The sequence below is a fragment of the Echiichthys vipera genome (genome assembly GCF_963691815.1).
Source record: "Echiichthys vipera genome assembly, chromosome: 16".
NCBI lineage: Eukaryota > Metazoa > Chordata > Actinopteri > Perciformes > Trachinidae > Echiichthys > Echiichthys vipera.
In genome coordinates, this window is record NC_139841.1 from 15,867,748 (window position 1) to 15,887,477 (window position 19,730).

A 19,730-nucleotide genomic window follows, 5' to 3' on the forward strand; every position below is an offset into this window, starting at 1 on the left:
TTTGAATATTATCATCGTCAGGATTTGAATGTGCATGTAAGAGATATAATCTTTCTATTTGAGATCAAAACAGTCAACTGTCAAGTTTTATTTTTTTAATGGACAGTTGGTGTTGGACTTTTGACCCTATAGGGAAAGTGATCCAGTCATATTGTAAATGCAAGTTAGTAGGCATGCAAATGACATCAGATGGAGTTCATATAAATATACAGTAGAATCGACTCAAAAACACACAGTACATTTAAAATGATCACAGTTTATTTAATCAACTGGACACATTCTGTATTGCTTGTACATTCTCAGACCCTTTTCCACACGCACACACACACGCGCACACACACACACACACACACACACACACACACACACACACACACACACACACACACACACACACACACACACACACACACACACACACACACACACACACACACACACACACACACACACACACACACACACACACACACACACACACACACACACACACACACACACACACAATACTGCTCTGAAATGCATGGACATGAAGAATGAAATGCAGTAGTTACAACTCCTACAACAATATACAACAAGGTTGATTATTTTTTAAATAATCAAACAGAAAGATACAAATTAAACCCAATATAATTGTTTTGCTTTTCAATATATGTCCTACACAAAGACGATTCAAGACAAAAACGAGAAATTTCCCAGAATTTTAATAAGTTATGAAATCAGTTGATATTGCTGGTCCCCTCAAGAAGGGTTGCAACACACTTTTCAGGATCAATGCCAACAACCTCATCCCCAGCTTTCCGACAAGTCCGCACAATCCACTCATGTTCCGAGTCATCTGTTGGAAAGATGCAATTTGAAATTATTGAGATTTTTCTTTAATAGTATTGGAAACAGAGTTTTGAGTTTTAAATGTGCATTGTTTTTTTTAAACGTTTGATCTATAATGACTTAGAAAAATAAACTATGTACCGCAGATTTAAGTGTAAAGCGTTTAAATCAAACTCTACTAAAAAAGGGAAGCCTGCATAATCAAACCACAGGTCATTTTGTTTGTGAGTCGGTGAAGTGCCATTCAAGTATCGGGTAAATTTGTCAAATCAAGATAAGCCTGACAATTAGGAGAAAATAACTTCTCAGTGCCACTTCAGACACCAAAAAATAATAGCTCCCCACCCACCAAAAAGAAAAATGGACGCCGATTTATTTTTTTTAAACCGAAACGACTGCCAGAGGAGCTGATAATAAACCAGTTTTTTCATTATTGAAACTGAAATGAGTAGCTAATTGCAGGGGAAGTGAGCTTTCTCTGGAGCACCCGCAGCTGCACGCACTTGAGCAGCACGCGGGGCCTCACCCCTAGGTTCCACTGCGCGCGGGGCTCCATTGTAAGGGGGTGCAGGTCTGCAGCTCTTGGACTGATTGTGTGTAATTGCCAGGCATCAACACTAACAGCCACTTCATGTATAAAACACCTCTCTCTCTCACTCTCTCTCTCTCTCTGCCCTTTCTACCTGTTCTGATCAGAAGGTCAATTGAACGTATCAGACACGTGGACAGCTGCCACACAAACAGTCTTTGTTATGCATTTGTTAACAGAAAAGGTAGTTATTGAAGCCTATACGTCATTACATTTAGACTGACCTCAATTAGCCACAAACCACAACCTGCCTTAATGATCAATAGATTGGGACATTTTCACATTTGCTGTAATTCTGCCCTCTTGAGATTGTATAGCAACGTTTATTTCAGGATTTAAGTCAAATGTAATTGGCACCTTGGGTTATTTGAAGGCACAGGTGGCTGGTATATTTAGGTAATTACTTGCAATCTGAAGACAGCAGGACATTTTTGTGATTCACCAGTTTTTGTAAGCCAATACATTTAACTTATAGACCTAATCCAATGACTCTTTCCATCTTTCCTTTGAATTGGGATATTGCGGTTATAAAAACAGAAATAAATACATCAAATCATATTAGCCATTGTCATGTCTTTCTGAAGTAATGATGGTGTCAAATGTATAGGACAAACTTCAGGCAAGATTTTGCAGTAAAATTAAGTAAACACTAAACACACATGGTTATTAAAAGGTTTTAGGTTGATATGCATCTTAACTGTAACAACATACATGGACAACCTTTTTGCAATGTACACATGTAGGAGAGAGAGAGAGAGAGAGAGAGAGTGCGTGGAAGCGATAATGGCACCTTGTTAAAGTCTGTTTATCTTAATCCTTAAAATACACTCAGAGGGAAAAGTGTTTCCTTCCAGCCTAATGGCTGCGAAGCAACATGGACATATGCGTGAGCGGACACGCACTCAAAGAAAGACACACTGGCTTAATTAGTAAAAGCAAAAATCTGCTGTCTTGTACCATAGTGATTTGCATAAGGATGATTGTATTCTGCTGGATTTAGTATTCACAGAAACAGGAGAGCAACGACACTGAATTGCAAACTCTGAACCTGGTCCACCTACTGAGATGAGTTGTGGACTTATTCAGGGTCACATGTTATGTGGTTTCCAAGTGGAGGCACCACAGTGAAATCAAACTTACTTAAATGTGAAAGCTCAAATAAACATTCGAATGCACACGTATAAGTCATCTGTATCCAATTCACTGCAAGTGAAGCAACCCTTGTGTCTTGATGACATCACAGAAAACAACGGCGGCATTCCACTTTCTAGCTTTGAAAGAGAGATACTGATCTTTAAAATTATTAATCCATCTGCCACAGCTCACGGGATTAACATGTGAATCCTGTTTTACGGTGAATTTTTTGTCTCTAAGATGTATGAAAAATGAGAGTTTCAGGAAAGGCAGCGCGAGGATATGTTCCACTCCCCAGGGCCCCGGCTGATGTTATCTGTCTGTGAAACACCTCGGCTGGACGGGGACAAAGGGAGGGGCCGCGGTTTGGTCACCAGAGGTATTTTCCTTGGCAGTGGAATGTTTTTCAGTGTGGAACTCTTTCTGTTCGGAGTTTTACATGGAAGCAGTTATACCAGAAACAGGAAAGTGCTACAAACAATATGGCAACACATGGCCCCTGCTGGAGCTGCTGCCGCCTCCTGCACCGCTGCCGACTCTTGCTGCCCTTTGCCAAGAGAGAATATACACAACTGACCGTGTGTATTTGTTTGTAATAACAGAACACGCTCAATCAGCAAGGAGATTTGATTGTGCAGATGTGGCCTATGTATCTTTCCCATTTCCCTTTTTTAATTACAGTTTTATAGAGCAATGCAAATGTTTTATATTTTACTTTCAAACTTAAGTAACAATCTTAATCAGTAACAATGACAAATTAAGTACAATTATGTGTCTCTTGGGGTGGGGGTGGGGGGTAAACAGCCTTTTAGAGTTGTTTGTTGATTATGTGATTTGTGTTTCAGGTTTAACAGTAATAGTTTCATTGTGTTGTAGTCTATTGGCTTTATTAAAGATGGGCTGGTTAACTATGACACAGTGGGGTGGTAGTAAGTGGAAGCACATGTTTGTTGTAATGATAACAATACAACAATAAAAGTGTGAATTAAAAGATATTCAGGAAATCAAATCCTGATTCAAACCTCAATCACTGAACCTCACCCGTTGCTTAACGAGCAGTGTTTTAAAATGTACATAAGTATGAATTAGTGTGCTACATGTTACTTAACAAACAGTGTGCAGTACACTGACATGTCTTCCTTTTCAGTTCAGATTCCCTGGTTTACCCAGCTGTGTGATGTGGAACGAGTAAAAGCTGCGGTAGTAAAGTAGAAGTAAGATGATAAAGTCCGTTATCCAAACCAATCACCAACCAATCAATTGGTTTGGATTATGATGTGACTCTTTAAGGCTGGAAACCCAAATGAAACTCGGAGTCAATGGCATTTATTTCCTTAAATTTCAGAATTATTTAATACTATTCAGGAAGAAATTGTTTTTCAAGATGATATTTTCCCAAACGAGAAGATAAAAATCAACGTCCGATGTCAACCTGGTCGGTTCATGTGTTGGTAAAGGAGGCTAAAAAAAGACTACTCCATTTTCTCGTAGAGTAATTTTGGTCAATGCGCAGTAATGACTTCTCTTATCCTTGTAAAGGCTTCCTTGTCCTTGCCCAGAACCAATGAGTCAAGTGAATTTTGTGATATGTTTTTTTAGGACTTGCTGAGTGAACAAGTTTGAATCAGTCTCATTCTATTAATGTTGGTTAGTATTGGTTTCTAAAGTGTTGAGCAGGCCATAATGAGGGACATACATCACATTATTGGTAATATTGTTTGCGTTCCAAACCGACTTGTATTTAGGGAGCAGTTTTCTCAGTGGTTTGCTTGAGAATAATTTTACATGTGAAGGAAACCCTACAAGTAATGGGCATTTTAATGTAATTGTACCAGTATCAGTATAGGATGTTTTTCAGCAATGTTGCATCTTACGTTTGAACCCTTTGGACTAATTTGTGAAACGAGGTTCCCACTTATAATCCCAACTGACACACTTACTCCTACCACTCTCCATATCCATACGGCAGCTCCTTGATGACAAGAAACCGGTTCAACTCCGAAAATAATCAATGGCCTCTAAGGGAATATTAGCAACAGATCCTATTGTTTTGCTACCTGGCACTATGCCAATATGGACTGTTTGTCCAAGTTAGCAACAGTAACTAACGAGGGCAGAACTTTGCAATAGGTCACTTTTGGCCAGTGAGTTAAGTTTAGCCTGATATTTCCTAGCAACAATGTTCAGTTCAGGAGGGCAATCATCTGCAGTTTGAACCAGTTCCATATGCATCCTTTTTGCAACTTTTCTAGATATGAGGCTTTGTCTTCACAGGCTTAGCTCTTTCTGCTCCTACATCCAGTTGTAACTACACGGGGAGCTCCTTCCTCTTTCCTTGCCGCAGCAAACGTCCCCTCTGGGAGGGTGGGTCTTCCCTGTGTCCCATCATCTTCACAGTCCTCATCCTGGGCGGAAGCCATGAGGCAATAAATTCTGTCTTCACACCCACTGTGACAAATGTGACTTCACCTCTCAGGGTTGAAAAATAAATCCATACAGGATACGGGAGCATTCTTCTCAAGAATTGTACCGAGGCAAGAAGGAAAGCGCAAATAGGTAGTGTATGTGATACACAGCACAAGCCACAGCTCTCCACACACTTGCACATAAACAGGCACACATCAATTAAATAGTTCCTGTTTGACTCCATATTTATTTAAATCAAAACAGAGAGTGAGAGTATTGTTGGAAAGTGTTCAGTTTCTCTTCTTTTTCATCTCAACTTCAAAAAAAATCTGCTCTACTCTGCTCCACTGATCAATACCAGATCTGTAATAATGATGAACAACCCGCATCAAGAAAAGAATCACAAAACATATTTTTGTCTTCTTACACACGCTGAAGACATCTGGCCAGGATGTAGATCTTCTCCTCTGTTTCCTTCTGTCCCTCCACGTATGTAAATGAGATATGCGTGCTTGCGGAACTAATCTGTATCATGTTGCAAGTAGCTCATCTGAATACAAATATTCTGCCGAGAATCATCACATGCAGATCAAGACATTGACGCTCCGGAGAAAACAAAAGATATAATTTGAAGGCTTGCTGCCTTTCTGCAATTTAAAGTTACAAGAGTCCTGCAAGATTGTACCCCCCCCCCCCCCCCCCATGCATGTACCTGTGATTACAGCTGTGTCTAGGTATACTGTACAGCATGTGTCCAATAAAAACAGCAATGTCAAACATCTCTGATGCACAGCAGTAAAACTGGACTTAACCTTAGTGAGCCCAAAGCTCTGTATTTACAGACTGCATTCACAACCCGCTGCCTAATTCACATTATTGTCTCGTGATGTAAAATCGTAGGAGACATGACGAGCAGAGGATGTCAGAATTTGGGAATTCCTGTCTGGACACCTGACAGACCGCATTCCCTTCAAATCAGGATTTCCAACACTGGGCACCCGTTCAGTGGAAAAATGTGTCTTGAATTTTCCACTTTTGACAAATAACAAAAGGAAAAAAAAGTTTTGAAATGACTGCAATTGCCTATAGAAGCATGCTTATCAGATGACTTGTAGCAATAATCTTCCATCAGAGAATCCAGGGATAATCCATTTAACATCAGTCCATAGGTCCATTGCTATCAAATCCTTCCCATATGGCCACACTGTATGCTTCCATAGATGCAGTTATTCAAAGAAATGGGCAGAGACAATGGGTCCTGTCTGAGACCTATTCAATACAAGAGCTTTGGTATGTTGTAAAGTAATTTCTATAAGGCTTTTTTCTGTGGCCTGTACTCAAAAAGTGGGGTTGTTGAAAAGTAGAAAACATTTTACTTTGAGCTACTACCTTGTTTGAAAGGACAGCAACAATGGTTCCGTCAGAACTGATTGTATGGCTTTTAACTCTTGAATCTTATTGAAGTATTAGGCCAGAGTGGGCATTTCTTTCCTTGAATAATTCACCTTTATCAAACAATGATTGACGAATGAATGAATTAGAACACTTTGTTCAGGTATTTGATGGTTATGGATGCGAAAAACAATTTAAAAAAAAGACAAAACAAACTCCAAGAAAAATGAGTTACACATCAAATGTCACCGATCATCTGACATGTTGTTGTCACGCAAAAAGGCCTACTGGAAATAGCCACCAACATATGGTTTAAACACTCTGAGCAACAAAATACAACACATCTTTTCTGTAGCATGTTGTTTCTGCATTATGATTTAAAGCTCATGTACACAGCCAAGTTGGAAGAACAACTTCCCAACTCGGGAAATGGGATGATTCGAGGAGCATGTGAACGCGCCGTCGGCCCTGATGGAGGTCTGCTCTCTCCGAAAGCCATTCTAGTAAAGTTGCTATATAATTACATTTAACATACGGCAATCTATCACTGACAAGGTGCTTCACTGGACGTAAAAACTGTGTATACTTAATTTGAAATGGAAATTTGTGTTTGCTCTTGACTTTCATCTTTCTCATTTTCTTTGGCACAACAAGCTAAGATGCTTGGATATTACTCAACACTCAGATGGAGCCAATTTGGCCTCAAATTAGTGGGGGAAAAATGTGCACAAACTACAGCAAAATAAGCAGTGAGAGAAGGAGGTATGATTTTGATTATGAGAGCGATATGAAAATGTGAGTTTCCTATCTGGATTGTGGTACCTCTGTTCACCTCACAGTAAGTACATAATTCACAGGTTACGGTATCCATTATTAAGTAGCAAATAATCATTATTATGAATCAAAGTAAGGGGTTACATCAACACTGTGAGAAGACACGTGTCCTATAAGCCAGTCATCTTTGGTATCACAGGACTACAGCACTTTCTCACCTGCATTCCTGAGGAATCTGCCAGTGTGGGAAGTGACGATTCTGGTATTGGGGTCATAGAAACCGTCTCCACAATCATAGCATCCATCAGGAATGACGCATGGCGGATGCAGATCAGTTAGCTGAGATTCTCCTGTATGGACAATGCAGTTGTTTTGTATTGAATGGTGATCTTACGGTGGTTTACAACTAATACAAGTCCTTGTCATTATGATCAATATAGGCTCTTGAATATATCTTGAATATGTTCAATTGTGTTTGCTCATACAGGTAAAGTGATGCAAAGTTTCTTTATTTTTCAGAACAGTGATGGACATAGACCACGACTCATTAAGCGGTATTACTAAATGATATACTTCTAAGTCTAAGTGAGACACACAATCAGTACAACAATACGGAGAAATGACTCTATGACCACAATAAGTAATTATGTGAGTGGGATAGAAAAGAAACACTGTCAAATGACTGAAAGAGCGAATGAGTGAATACTGTACACAAAGATATAAACTAATTCCAACCTGCAGGTCTCAGTCCATTGCACCTCTCACTGTAGAATCGCCTGTCGTAACCATCGCAGTAGTCCCAGTCCTTCTCCTGGAACTGCAGACCATCAGCAAAGGTAAATGACCCCTTATGAGAAAGCACAATGGTGATATCACCCCCATTATTTAGTCATACATTTCACATGAAGTGGTGGAAGAAGTACTCAGAGCTTATACTTAAGTAAAAGAAGTAATACCACACTGTAGAAATACTCTGCTACAAGTTAAAGTCCTGCCTTTAAAATGTTACTTAAGTAAAAGTACAAAAGTATTAGCATCAAAATGTACTTAATGTACAAAAATAAAAGTGTTTATTATGCAGAATGGCCCATTTCAGAATATTATATTATTAGATTATAATTATTGATATATTAATGTTAATATTACTTTTATGTTGCAACTGATAAAGATGGGGCTAATTATATTTACTTTATATTCTGCTGTTTAGCTTAATCTATACCAATAAATGCTACTTCATTTGTTGATAACATTTTGTATTAATAATCTGAATCTGTAAAGTAACTAGTAACTGTAGTTACCTAATAAATGTAGGAGTAAAATGTACAGTATTTATTCTGAAAAGTAGTAGTAGAAGTATAAAGTAGCATAAAATGGAATTCCTCAAGGAAAGTACAAATACCTCAAAATTGTACTTAAGTAGTACTTGAGTAAATGTACTCAGTTAATTACCGCTAGTGATGTGTGGTCATTGAGACAATATGTGCCAAAATGTTGTGATCTTTACATCTTTTACATCCCTCGTACAATAGAGTTTAATTTGTGCTCCCAAAGCAGTTGGAAAATATACATTTGAAAAACTCAAAAGCAGAAACAATGTTACTCAAGATAATCCACAGACCTCCCTGTTGGCAGTTTTCCTTGGGCTATTTCTTTGGCAGAAAGTAGTTCCAGTGAAAACTGTTGAAAGCAAGGTCTGGGGGTTGGCCTTTTCTGGAAAGATAAGTTGCTGTTGAGGTTTTCAAATGTCACTTGTCAATGCTTTAAGCGCCACAAAAGAATTTAAATCTTCTTCCATTGTCTTTGGGCTAAGGCGGAAATCTCAGAGATGGATATCTCCAAACCTCAGAAGATAAAACCAAACGTACATACCGCAAGGGGCAAGTGGAAAAATATGTCTTTTGGAATTCTGGATGAACTCACTGTGCACGTGACTATATGTTTTCATGAGGAATGATACAACTGTTATTGGGGATGAAAAATCAGCATCCATCGTGCAGTGATTTCACAAAAACGTGGACGCTTAACAACATTTTTACTTCGATATCAACAATACAATTTGCAGTAATGAAAATGGCATTCATTTTGATTTTATAACATGGACATTTTGAGTGCTTATTTGTTTTTTGCCTACAAAAGCAAATTCAAGAGAGCAGAGAATTTAGACTGGTCATTGCAGGAGATGCATAGGGTTAGTTATAACATTAACAATGCTTCAGCCCAATTCCGGTGCTGGAGGGCCACTTTCCTGCATGTTTTAGGTTTCCCCTGCTCAAACACAACTGATTCTAACCATTTTCAAACCTGTGACGAGCTTCAGCTGTTTGATAACGAGAACATTATTATAATCAGGTGTGTCGGAGCAGGGAGAATCCTAAAGCATGCAGGACAGTGGCCTTCCAGTACTAACAACATTTGACACCCTTGGGATAAGGGGACACTTTAAACACCAAAGAATGTGGTCTAAACCCAATCTATATGGAGGGTTTCCTGAGATAACTCTTGATATGATTTGTCACTATAAATAACACCGAACTAAATTGAAAAAAATATAAGTGGTCCTGCTTTCACAGTACCAGGGTCCTTGAACACGTGTGGAATGCAGCCTTGATTAATGTTATTTATTACACCTTGCTTTCACTGCTAAAATGCCTGTGACTAGAATGTTTAGTTAACTTGAATCAGACATAATTAAATGTCACTGTTAATATTATGGTAGTTTTTGTTGTCCTTTTTATTCCAGCGCACTTTTTTTAACATGTATAAATATAGAAGCTGTAGTGTCGTTCACACTTCAACCACAAGATTTCTAATAAAGAAACCTATATTGCTAGGATTTTAGAGAGTACATTAATATACACAGTGGCTCTCAAGTTAGGAGTATAATCCTTTTAACTGCTTGTTAAGTTTGTTGAATAAAATAGTAAAAAAAAAAATATATATATGCACAAGAGATCCTCAACCCCCCAGGCTAAGACGTATTGTTTAAAGGAAGAGAGGTGCAAGTTTCATAGTGAGCCAAAAGTTACCAGATATCATTTCAAGAGTATCTGAGGTTATTGGATGGGTCTGTTTTGAATGCAAGTAGGTTCTCTTGGGCTGGCATGGATGCAGGTGCAGTAGTCTGGGCCACGGATAGTGGGGCTTTAGTGCTGCTATCATCTCAAATGAACCACAACGGAAATAATGATAATAATTGGAGTGATCGCTGTTGCCCATGAAAAAGCTCGTGCAAGATTGCATCAGAGCAGGAGTGACTGTAGCTTCATGCAACCAAAAAAGGAGAGAAACCTAATAACTATGACAATGATGGTGAGTGATTGCTAAAAGGGACCAGATGTAATATCAACTATAACCAATGTGAAACACACACAGTCATGCATGTGGCTGCATTCTGACATGCATGCAGGGACACAAACACACACACACACACACACACACACACACACACACACACACACTACTCCTCACCTGTTTAGCGATGCCGTTTTCCCAGGTGGCCTCATATTTACTTCCATTTGGAAAGTGTAGCACTCCTTTGCCGTTGAACATCCCATCTTTCATCTCTCCTTCATACTTGGTGTCTGTGGGAAAAGTGTACTCTCCTTTTCCATCCATCCTGATGTAGAGAAGAGATGCTTTGACAACTGTTGCTCTTCCTAGCTTACTTAGCATAGCTAGCTGGCAATTAATGACTTGTTATGAGAAATTTAACAGTTACCTGCCATTTTTTGTTCCTCCTTTGTAACTGCTTCCGATGAACTCCATTAAAACATTAATGTACTAGCGCCCTTTCTTCTCGAAATAGACAAGTTTACAAACCATGGATTTAATATCGACTGTAGACGAGTCTGCGGTCAGTTGTACGGTTACCACGGCAACGTGGCAACAGAAAGCCATAGCGAGGCTACAGCTTAAACTGTTCAGCTTGAAGAGCAGTTTAAACTTTCATAAACAATTTAAACATTATCTTAGCAAAACACTATGTCCGTAAAATGATTTGGTTAAACGGATTGAACTGCCCTCCCTTTTATATTTTGACATCATATTTCACCACTATGGAAAACTTAAAACTCAAAAATAATAAATTGGCAAAAAATATTACATTATTTAGGCATTTCAAATTTACTCCCGTAGTTTAGCAGACATCATATACGTTTTTGTTATTCTTCATTCCTTTTTTCTGTGTTTTAATGTCTTTGTACAGTTTAATTTATGTTTATTTTATTGTCTCTAAATTTAGAAATACTTTGGCATTGTGTTTAGCTCTTGAACATGTAAGAAAATAAATGTTTATAGTGAATATTTTCAATAAAAAAAAATTAAAATCCTGTTACAACTCCTTAAGTTCGCTTTCCCCCCCTTTTTATTGAACAATTTAAATGTACAAAAATACAAGGTATATAATAAACCGCACATTGGTGAAATAATTAATACATTTTTAAAAAGTTAAAAAAAACAGACAATTAAATAAATAATACCAACTAAAAATGAATAAATAAATAATAGATAGTTCAACTAGGGGCTTCAGGGGAAAACTTTTCATAATGACTCAGTAAGGTATTACTGTTTTTTGTTATTACCAAGATCAGAGATTTAAGCTTAGAGGTCTGTTCTAGGAGGAAAGGAGCAAATTTAGGTAGGTATTTTTGTTTGTGAATAAAGAATTTTGCGTATAGGATAACAAAGTTCATCAGGTGTAATGGAGTAGACAGAGTTAGCAGCATCAACATAATTAGATTCAACATTCAGTATATTCACTGTAACTCAAGTGTTTTTTAAGAAGTTGAATTAACTCCATGCAGCTGTTAAATCTGACGTAACACCCTTTCAAAATACGATTTCCGGGTCCAAACTCTCCGTGACACAAAACAGACACAATGGCCGCACATGTGAACAATTATGATAACCTCTGCCATCAGTTTGACATCTTTTTCATCCATAAGAAAGAGTTAAAATGACAATTAGGCTGTTTTTTGTTTTGTTTTTTTTAACTCAGATCTGTTCAAACCATATGGTTCAAACAGCGGGGAAGACAGCACTGCTGCATTGTTGAAATACGAAGCATGGTCCCGGAAATCGTATTTTGAAAGGGCCTTAAGTCAAGACTTAACAGCAGGTGTCCACGGTGTTGTACCTATTCTGCAAATCTTCCATGAAATGCACCCCGTCATACAGACCACATTACATTTTCATTATAAGTTATATTCGGGATCAGAAGGTGGTACCTGTATAGCTTATTTACAGGTAACCCAATTAAAAGCACATACTATTAAAACTATGAATTGCAAGAAAAGCTGGGATTATATTTTGCCTTATGAAACGCCAAGTCAAATACATTCAACTTGCTCAAAACAATCCATTCAATTAATTTTATAATGACTGGGGTATATTTCCACAGAACATACAAAAGTGTGTTGTTTTGTGTTTGCTATTTTCCGATTTTGTGTTGAGAAGAACATCGGTTATTTACAGTCTTTAAAAGAGACTTTTCTTCAATCTCCTTCTGGAATCATTAAAATCGTAAAATGTTATTTCCCATGCATTTGTTTTTCCATATAAAGGCGAATTGCTTTACTTTACGCAAGGTGGTGCAGTATTTCACGGCCAATGGGCACAACACCTGATTGGAATAGCAGGAGTTACAGATATAAACTCTCTGAAGGGAACAGGAAAACTGTGTACAGACATAACACGTTCATGAGATAACATACTACCAGCATTATCAAAAACATCAAAGATATGGATATCTCTTTCAAGCCTTTTTAGCAAAAGGCAAAGGGATACTCCTTAAGTGCGCATGCGCCAGCGGTCGCCCTCTGGGTCGCGTCATCAGGACGCGCCTCTCAGCTGACAGAAGCAGGCTCAGTAAACTGACCTTCTCCGCGGCCTCGTCGCTCGTCCTGGGGCCAGACGAGGACCTTGAATGTTTTTCAGCTGCGGTATTTGATTTTCTCCCATTGTTTTATCGTACAGACACGCCGCCATGCCGACAACAATGGACGTTCCCCCACTGCAAGAGCTGAACGTGGACGAGGTGAGCAGCGGTTATTGTTTAGCTTTAATGTAACACACATGCTAGCTAACTAGCCTGATAACGCTAGCTGCTGTATGGTTCAAAATATGCTCAGTTATTAAGTTTTTAACTTTTGCCATATCCCTTTTCCCGCCTTCACAATTCAATTCAATTCAATGCTGAAAGCTAGTTAGATAACGTAGATTAGTATAATTCCATCAGCCAATATGTATAAATGCAACTAAAGCTGGTGCATGTTCCCCATCTTTGTGATATCAGCTTTAAATAATGTAAGCGTTAGAGGAACCATTATTAGACTCTTTATAGTCCGCATTCCCTCCTCACTTTACTCCCATGGTGTCAGTAACTTTACAATAGCTGTCCCCAAAACAAGTCTCAGGTCGGTCTTTGTCAACAACAGTGTTGGACTTGTCCTTGGAAGTCAGGTGTAAAGGAGCTTGTGTCTTCGCAACACTAATATCAAAACATCAAGAATCTAATAAATGTGTGCAGGTACACATTTCTTTTTATATTTTTATTTAACCAGGTTTAGCCTCATTGAGATTAAGAACCTTTTTTTCAAAGAAAAACTGGCCAATATAGGCAGCAGCAACAGTTACAACTTCCAGACAACACAAACGGAATGAAAGAAAAATACATTACATGACAGCAATCACAACAAACCCCATCAAAAGATGTTCTGAATAAGATCGTATAACTAATAAGCAGTGGAAAGTCAACATTTCTGATTCCACATATTTTAAAAAATGATTTAAATTGATTCACACAAACAACTTCATGATGTTTTAAATTCACTAGTTCACTTTTAAACTCACTAGTTTGATAAATATTTTTACAATTACAATTTAATGCTCGTTGCTCAATGCTTTTATCTCCTCACTAGCAATATCATGCTATTGTACTATTTTATATTTAAAGTATGACTGGTTCTTGTCTTGCCAATTACCTATACATTATCTTATAAAGCTAGATAGATTTTAGAATATACTTTATAGTAATCACATTTTCTCAACAGTAATTATTGTGTGCGAGGCTAGAATTTGCTTAAAGTACAGTATGAATTTTGTAAAACATTTTCATCACTTCTGTGGTGAAGGGATATTAGAGATCGACGCACCTGCCAACACCCCTGTTGTCGAGGATAGTTTAAAGAGATGCTGGGCAAGAAATAGTTCTGACCTCATAGCTGCCTCTTAATTCATCTCGTCATCACTCATCATCATCATTTCTATTATTTTTTTCCATCATTTTTTCACAAGTTTAGTGAATAATATACAACGTGCAGACTAAATATGACAATTGAGTGTTTTAAGGTGTGCTTTTCAGTATTGGAGCTAGCCAGTTTCCATCTGTTCCCACATGCACATGTTGGCTGTGTGTCTCTGCAGTTGTAAAATCTCTTGGTGTATCTACTATTTGGTGATTTATAATTTTTCCCCAGTCTGATTGTTTTCCATGTGTGTGACCCTGTCTCTGCCTAGATCAATGTGTCCTCTGCAGTGCTAAAGGCCGCTGCCCACCATTTGGGCTCCCAGTGTGACAAACCCAACAAGGAGTTCATGCTCTGCCGCTGGGAGGAGAAGGATCCCAGAAAGTGTCTAGAAGAAGGGAGGAAAGTCAACGAGTGTGCGCTCAACTTCTTCAGGTAACTCACACTGAGGGTTTTCAGTCCTTTCACACTGCACGGCTAATTGGCGTCAGGGGGTCACACACTACTAGCTGCAACCCATTTTCATCCCAACTCGTCACATAGGCCTATGGATGTTTTGACTAGGCCTGGAGCACTTTGTCCAATGTTCAGTGCGTTTGAAACCAATGCTCAAGGGTGCCTTGTGCTTACGTATCAAACTTAGAAGGCCTGAAAACACACCTGGTTGCAGCGGCTTCATGTTGTGGGACTTGCCATAACAGTGACTAGACTAGAATCCTGGTGATTAGGGCAAAATATGTAAATTTTTTGGGATGAAGGCTGCCACAGTGGATGTTATTTGCAAAACTTGCGCTTAGTGAGCGATTGAAGATGTGGCTAAACTCAGGAGCCAGCTGGAGGATGCAGAATCTAGAGTCCATTAGAAACTTTGGTCAAAATATTTTTACGATTTAATGCTAGTGATGTAATGGTAGGAGAGAAAATATTGAAAATAAGCACCATGTGGGATGGAGGTGTGCAAACAAGTTCTGCAGGAAAAGAAGAGTAGGGTTAAGGATAACTTGTAAACTCTGTACTAAACTAAGGGCAGATGTCAATAACACATTAGTCCTCAACAAATTCCCATGCCCTGTTTCTACTGAGTGCACTGAACCTGAAGTGGTCAGAATATCACTCTGAATGAGATGTCTTCTGATTTTCTGGTTGTCTGAGTGAAAACAGTGCATTTGGTGTCATTAATATTCCAAAGTTTATCCTAATGGAGGGAAAGGGGATTGATAATTTTCCAGACAACTTATATGTTTTGTGTAAATGTGAACAGAAGAAGAAAGCTCCAAAATAATTAGGTAAACGCCTATTTCACATATGAACTCAAGAATAAACCCTGCACAGTGGGCCAGGTTATGGAAAGAACCAAACTTATTGTTTGATGGTAATGGACTTTTTATAATGCGTTTCTGCTTCATTAGATGACCATAGATTTTTGGTCAAACTTTCATTTACTTTTAGTGTCCCAGGATGATCTGTGTCATTGTACTAATCTCACAGCTGTCTCTATTTTGGATCAATTGTATCGAGTCAGTATTCCTGCAAAGTATTTAAATTATCTTCATTTTACTTTATATTAATTTTAATTTCATAAAAAAATATTAATGATACATTTTTCCTGCCTTCTTTGGCTATCAAATAAGAGCCAGCCTCTCGATAAATTATTATCTTGTAATGAAAAATAATAATCAATAAGTGGTGGCTAAAATATGATGTTGAGAAAGCCTTTATGCATTTGCTTCTTTCTGTTTTTTAAAAAAAAAAAAGAACAATGACCTGTAGAAAAAAAGAAAGGGTTGTTCATTTTAAAACATGAATATGTTTAGTACAAAGTTCATTGTGTCTATAAAACTGCCCTTGGGGGCTATTTGAGGAAGTGGTCTGGGGTTTTTCACTCCTAAGTGCTGTGTCTGTGTTTACTGAAAGTTTTAAACTGAGCTTTGGTTATACCCTGATGCCCATGCAGCTACTAAGGTGCGCGTGTGTGCGTGCGTGCGTGTGTGTGAGTGAGAGAGAGAGACAGACAGATTGTGGTTCTAGTTCTCAAAAAACACATGCCCTCCAATTCTAAAGCTGAAATAAACAACCGACACTCTGACCCCGAAGATAAACTGAGAGTTACTGTGAAAGAGCAATACCTGTAATTATTATAATGAGGAAAGATTTGAGAAAAGCTGTAATTGCACCCGGGACCTGGTTTGATTCTTAGGTGCTTCTGGCAACTGCCAGCCACCTTTTAGGAGCACTTTATTCACATCACCAGTTCAAAAAGTTGTTGTTATGATAAACCTCTTAATGGAAGTTCTTGACATGGTTAGTGTTCATTTTGAATATGAGAAGTTCAGGCACATAACAGTCATGACCGAAAGAACGAGGTCGCGGGTACAAGCGGCCAAAATGGGTTTTCTCAGGAGATTGGCTGGAGTCTCCCTTAGAGATAGGGTGAGAAGTTCAGCCATCCGTGAGGAACTCGGAGTAGAGCCGCTGCTCCTTAGCGTTGAAAGGAGCCAGTTGAGGTGGTACGGGCATCTAGTAAGGATGCCCCCTGGGCGCCTCCCTAGGGAGGTGTTCCAGGCACGTCCAGCTGGGAGGAGAGATTATATCTCCACAGTGGCCAGGGAACGCCTCGGGATCCCCCAGGTAGAGCTGGTTAATGTGGCCCGGGAAAGGGAAGTTTGGGGTCCCCTGCTAAAGCTGCTGCCCCCGCGACCCGACCCCGGATAAGTGGATGAAGATGAGATGAGATGAGATGAGGCACATAACATGAACTTAATATTTGTTTTGTTCCTTCTCCTGAGTCCCTATATCCCTTTAAACATATTAATATAAATAAAACATTTTAAATTGAAGAGCTCAAGCATAGCAACTAAGTTTTCTGGACTATTTAAATTTTCTTTTGCCTATTTGATTCTGATTTAAATCTCTCTTTACACTCCTCATTTTAGGCAAATCAAGGGAAACTGTGCCGAGTCCTTCACAGAGTACTGGACCTGTCTGGATTATTCAAACTTGTTGGAACTGCGCCATTGCCGTCAAAAGCAGCAAGCCTTCGACGGCTGCGTGCTTGATAAGCTGGGGTGGCAAAGGCCCGAACTGGGAGATCTGTCTAAGGTAAGGCTTGTGAGGGAATGACTGCATTCACAATGTGAGCAGCTTGGTTGATAGGCTCTATTCTGGCTGATTATGTGCTGTGCAAGAGGCGTTGATTGCGTCTGCATAGTGGTCTCATTCAGCTACAGTTTAAGAAGGCAAATCATGCTTTTTCTGGGGTTTTTTTTCTTTTCATAAAGTTGCTATTTTTAAGGGGCTTGCATAATGCACTGGCAAGTGCTTATTAGGTAGAAGCAAAAAAACAAGACCCAGATCTTGACAATGGCTTTTTGGACATTTATTTCTGCAGTCTATGAAAAGACACTTGGATAGACGTGGAAATCTGTGAATGGCTGTAATCAACTTTCTAGCCGTTTAGCCATTTTTTGCAACTGCAGACAGAGCTACTGTTCATGGATTAAACTGGAGATCACTAGTGAAATATGTTCACTCACTGGCTGAGTATCTCTGGTTGCCAAGCTTTATAACAAATTAAAAGACTTGAGTTTGAGATGGCGAGAGTAAACTAAATGTGGAAGGAGGTTGAATGAGACTTACCCATTCGGGTTGGGAGACATCCAGTCTTGGAGAAAGACAAGCGCTTGTCAGGAACAGAGAGAGAGAGAGTAAAGGACAGACCTGACCCAGAAGTCATAAAGAAAGTCCAGGGGAGAGGATCGGGGGGTAAAGAAGGGCAGAGAGGATGTAAATCATGATTTCGGGAAAGAGCAGCAAGAGGAAAAGGTGAATGGAAAAAATGAAATGTTTTTTATTGGTAGATGTAGGATTATAGATAATCAATTGTTTTTTAAAACCCTCTTCTACAATGGAAAAAAAAGTCTGTTTGCTCATTCTCCAATTATTAGATCACGCACAGGTTTTAACAGACTCAAATAATAGAAATTGTTCTGTCTAGTTAGATTTTGGCCTCGCTAAAATCGAGCATGTCCACGAAATATCCTTTTGTCATTTCAATGTGTTTATACATTTGCACCATGTGTCTGTCTAACAAGTCATGGTGTGCATGTTCCTTTTTCTTTTGTAGGTGACCAAAGTGGAAACCTCGCGGGCCATCCCTGAGAACCCCTACCATTCTAGACCACGCCCCGAAGCCAACCCAGCCATCGAGGGTAAACTGGAGCCTTCCAAATATGGCAGCAGGTTATTCTTCTGGAGCTGGTGAGGCAGCTCAGAAATTCAGTCATCTTCCAAACCCATGGGCTCTGTCCAAAATCATCTAGAATACGTGTGACCATTGAAACATCAATTATACATCTGCACCATTTTAAAATGTGTAAGGTCTTCGGGTTGGTTTTGGACAGGACTCATGTCCTACCAGTCTCTTCATCTGCTGTACCTCCAGCATCGTCAAACAGTTTCATAAAAGAAGGAAGGTTGGATTTCCATGACAAAGTCCATGAATCCTTATGGCTTTCCTGACCACTTCTGTAAATGTAATGAGTGAACAAATGCAACATGCTGTTATTGTTGTTGTCAAATAATAAAAAGATAAATTATAAGTACAGATTTTGTCTTCATTGATCTATTAAAGATTTGGTTATCTTAATACTGAATAAAATATTTATACATTTCCTAACATTAGAAAGATCAGCTATTTACAGACTTTATATTGCCAAGCACAGTTCTTTAATATCTGCAAATTGTAGGCAACAACACTCTGGCCTGTTTGCACATCTGTGTTTTGTCAGTGTGTATTGTCAGACTGATGGAGGGTGAGGGTGGAGGTCAAGGTTCAGGGTCATTACCTACAGCCAGAAGAGCTGCTTCTGCTTCCTTCTTTTCTCCCAGCTCACTTCCTGCCTCTGACCTGGACTGGAAGAAGACTACAGAAGTCACAGTAAAGTGTGTTATTGCTGCCGGCACGCGTGTGTACTCGTGACCCCGAATCGAAGGAGATGAGAAGTCGATTCAAAGATATGCTTGCCTGTGGAACAGTGAACTGTGCCAATGCACACACGTGCACTCACGTACCACCGGGACACTGCCTAGGATCAAAGTTGAAGTATAAGTTACCGTGTAAGCTCAGATTTTGTTTAAGCATGCTTATCGGCTGTTTAAAAACTAAACTAGTATAAGTCATGATTTGATTTGCTCCAATACAAAATGTCAGGAAGGTTGAGTCTTTAACCCACGTGCCATGTGGTTGATTTCTTCGGGGACCAGTAGTAATGCGTGGTTTGACAGCTTTCTCATACTCAAAAGCAAAGAAGTGGCCCTAGGGTGTTTGCGTATGATGTAAAAACGTCTTGTTTCAGTGCACA

The 19,730-nt window shown here is 39.0% G+C and overlaps 2 protein-coding genes across 2 annotated transcripts; one reads left to right on the forward strand and one right to left on the reverse strand.

The window, feature by feature from the left end:
• Positions 1-719: 719 nt before the first annotated feature.
• morn5 (MORN repeat containing 5) lies at positions 720-10,891 on the reverse strand (the record flags this gene model as incomplete). Its single annotated transcript, XM_083930130.1, has 5 exons — positions 720-838; positions 7,345-7,476; positions 7,862-7,973; positions 10,595-10,742; positions 10,845-10,891. 5 exons carry the CDS (start codon positions 10,889-10,891, stop codon positions 720-722), a joined length of 558 nt encoding a protein of 185 aa, XP_083786256.1.
• Positions 10,892-12,978: 2,087 nt separating this feature from the next.
• ndufa8 (NADH:ubiquinone oxidoreductase subunit A8) lies at positions 12,979-18,971 on the forward strand. The gene is made up of 4 exons (XM_083930219.1): positions 12,979-13,160; positions 14,642-14,805; positions 17,304-17,469; positions 18,494-18,971. The coding sequence occupies exons 1-4, from the start codon at positions 13,110-13,112 to the stop codon at positions 18,629-18,631; spliced, it is 519 nt and encodes a 172-aa protein (XP_083786345.1). The 5' UTR covers positions 12,979-13,109; the 3' UTR covers positions 18,632-18,971.
• Positions 18,972-19,730: the final 759 nt, after the last annotated feature.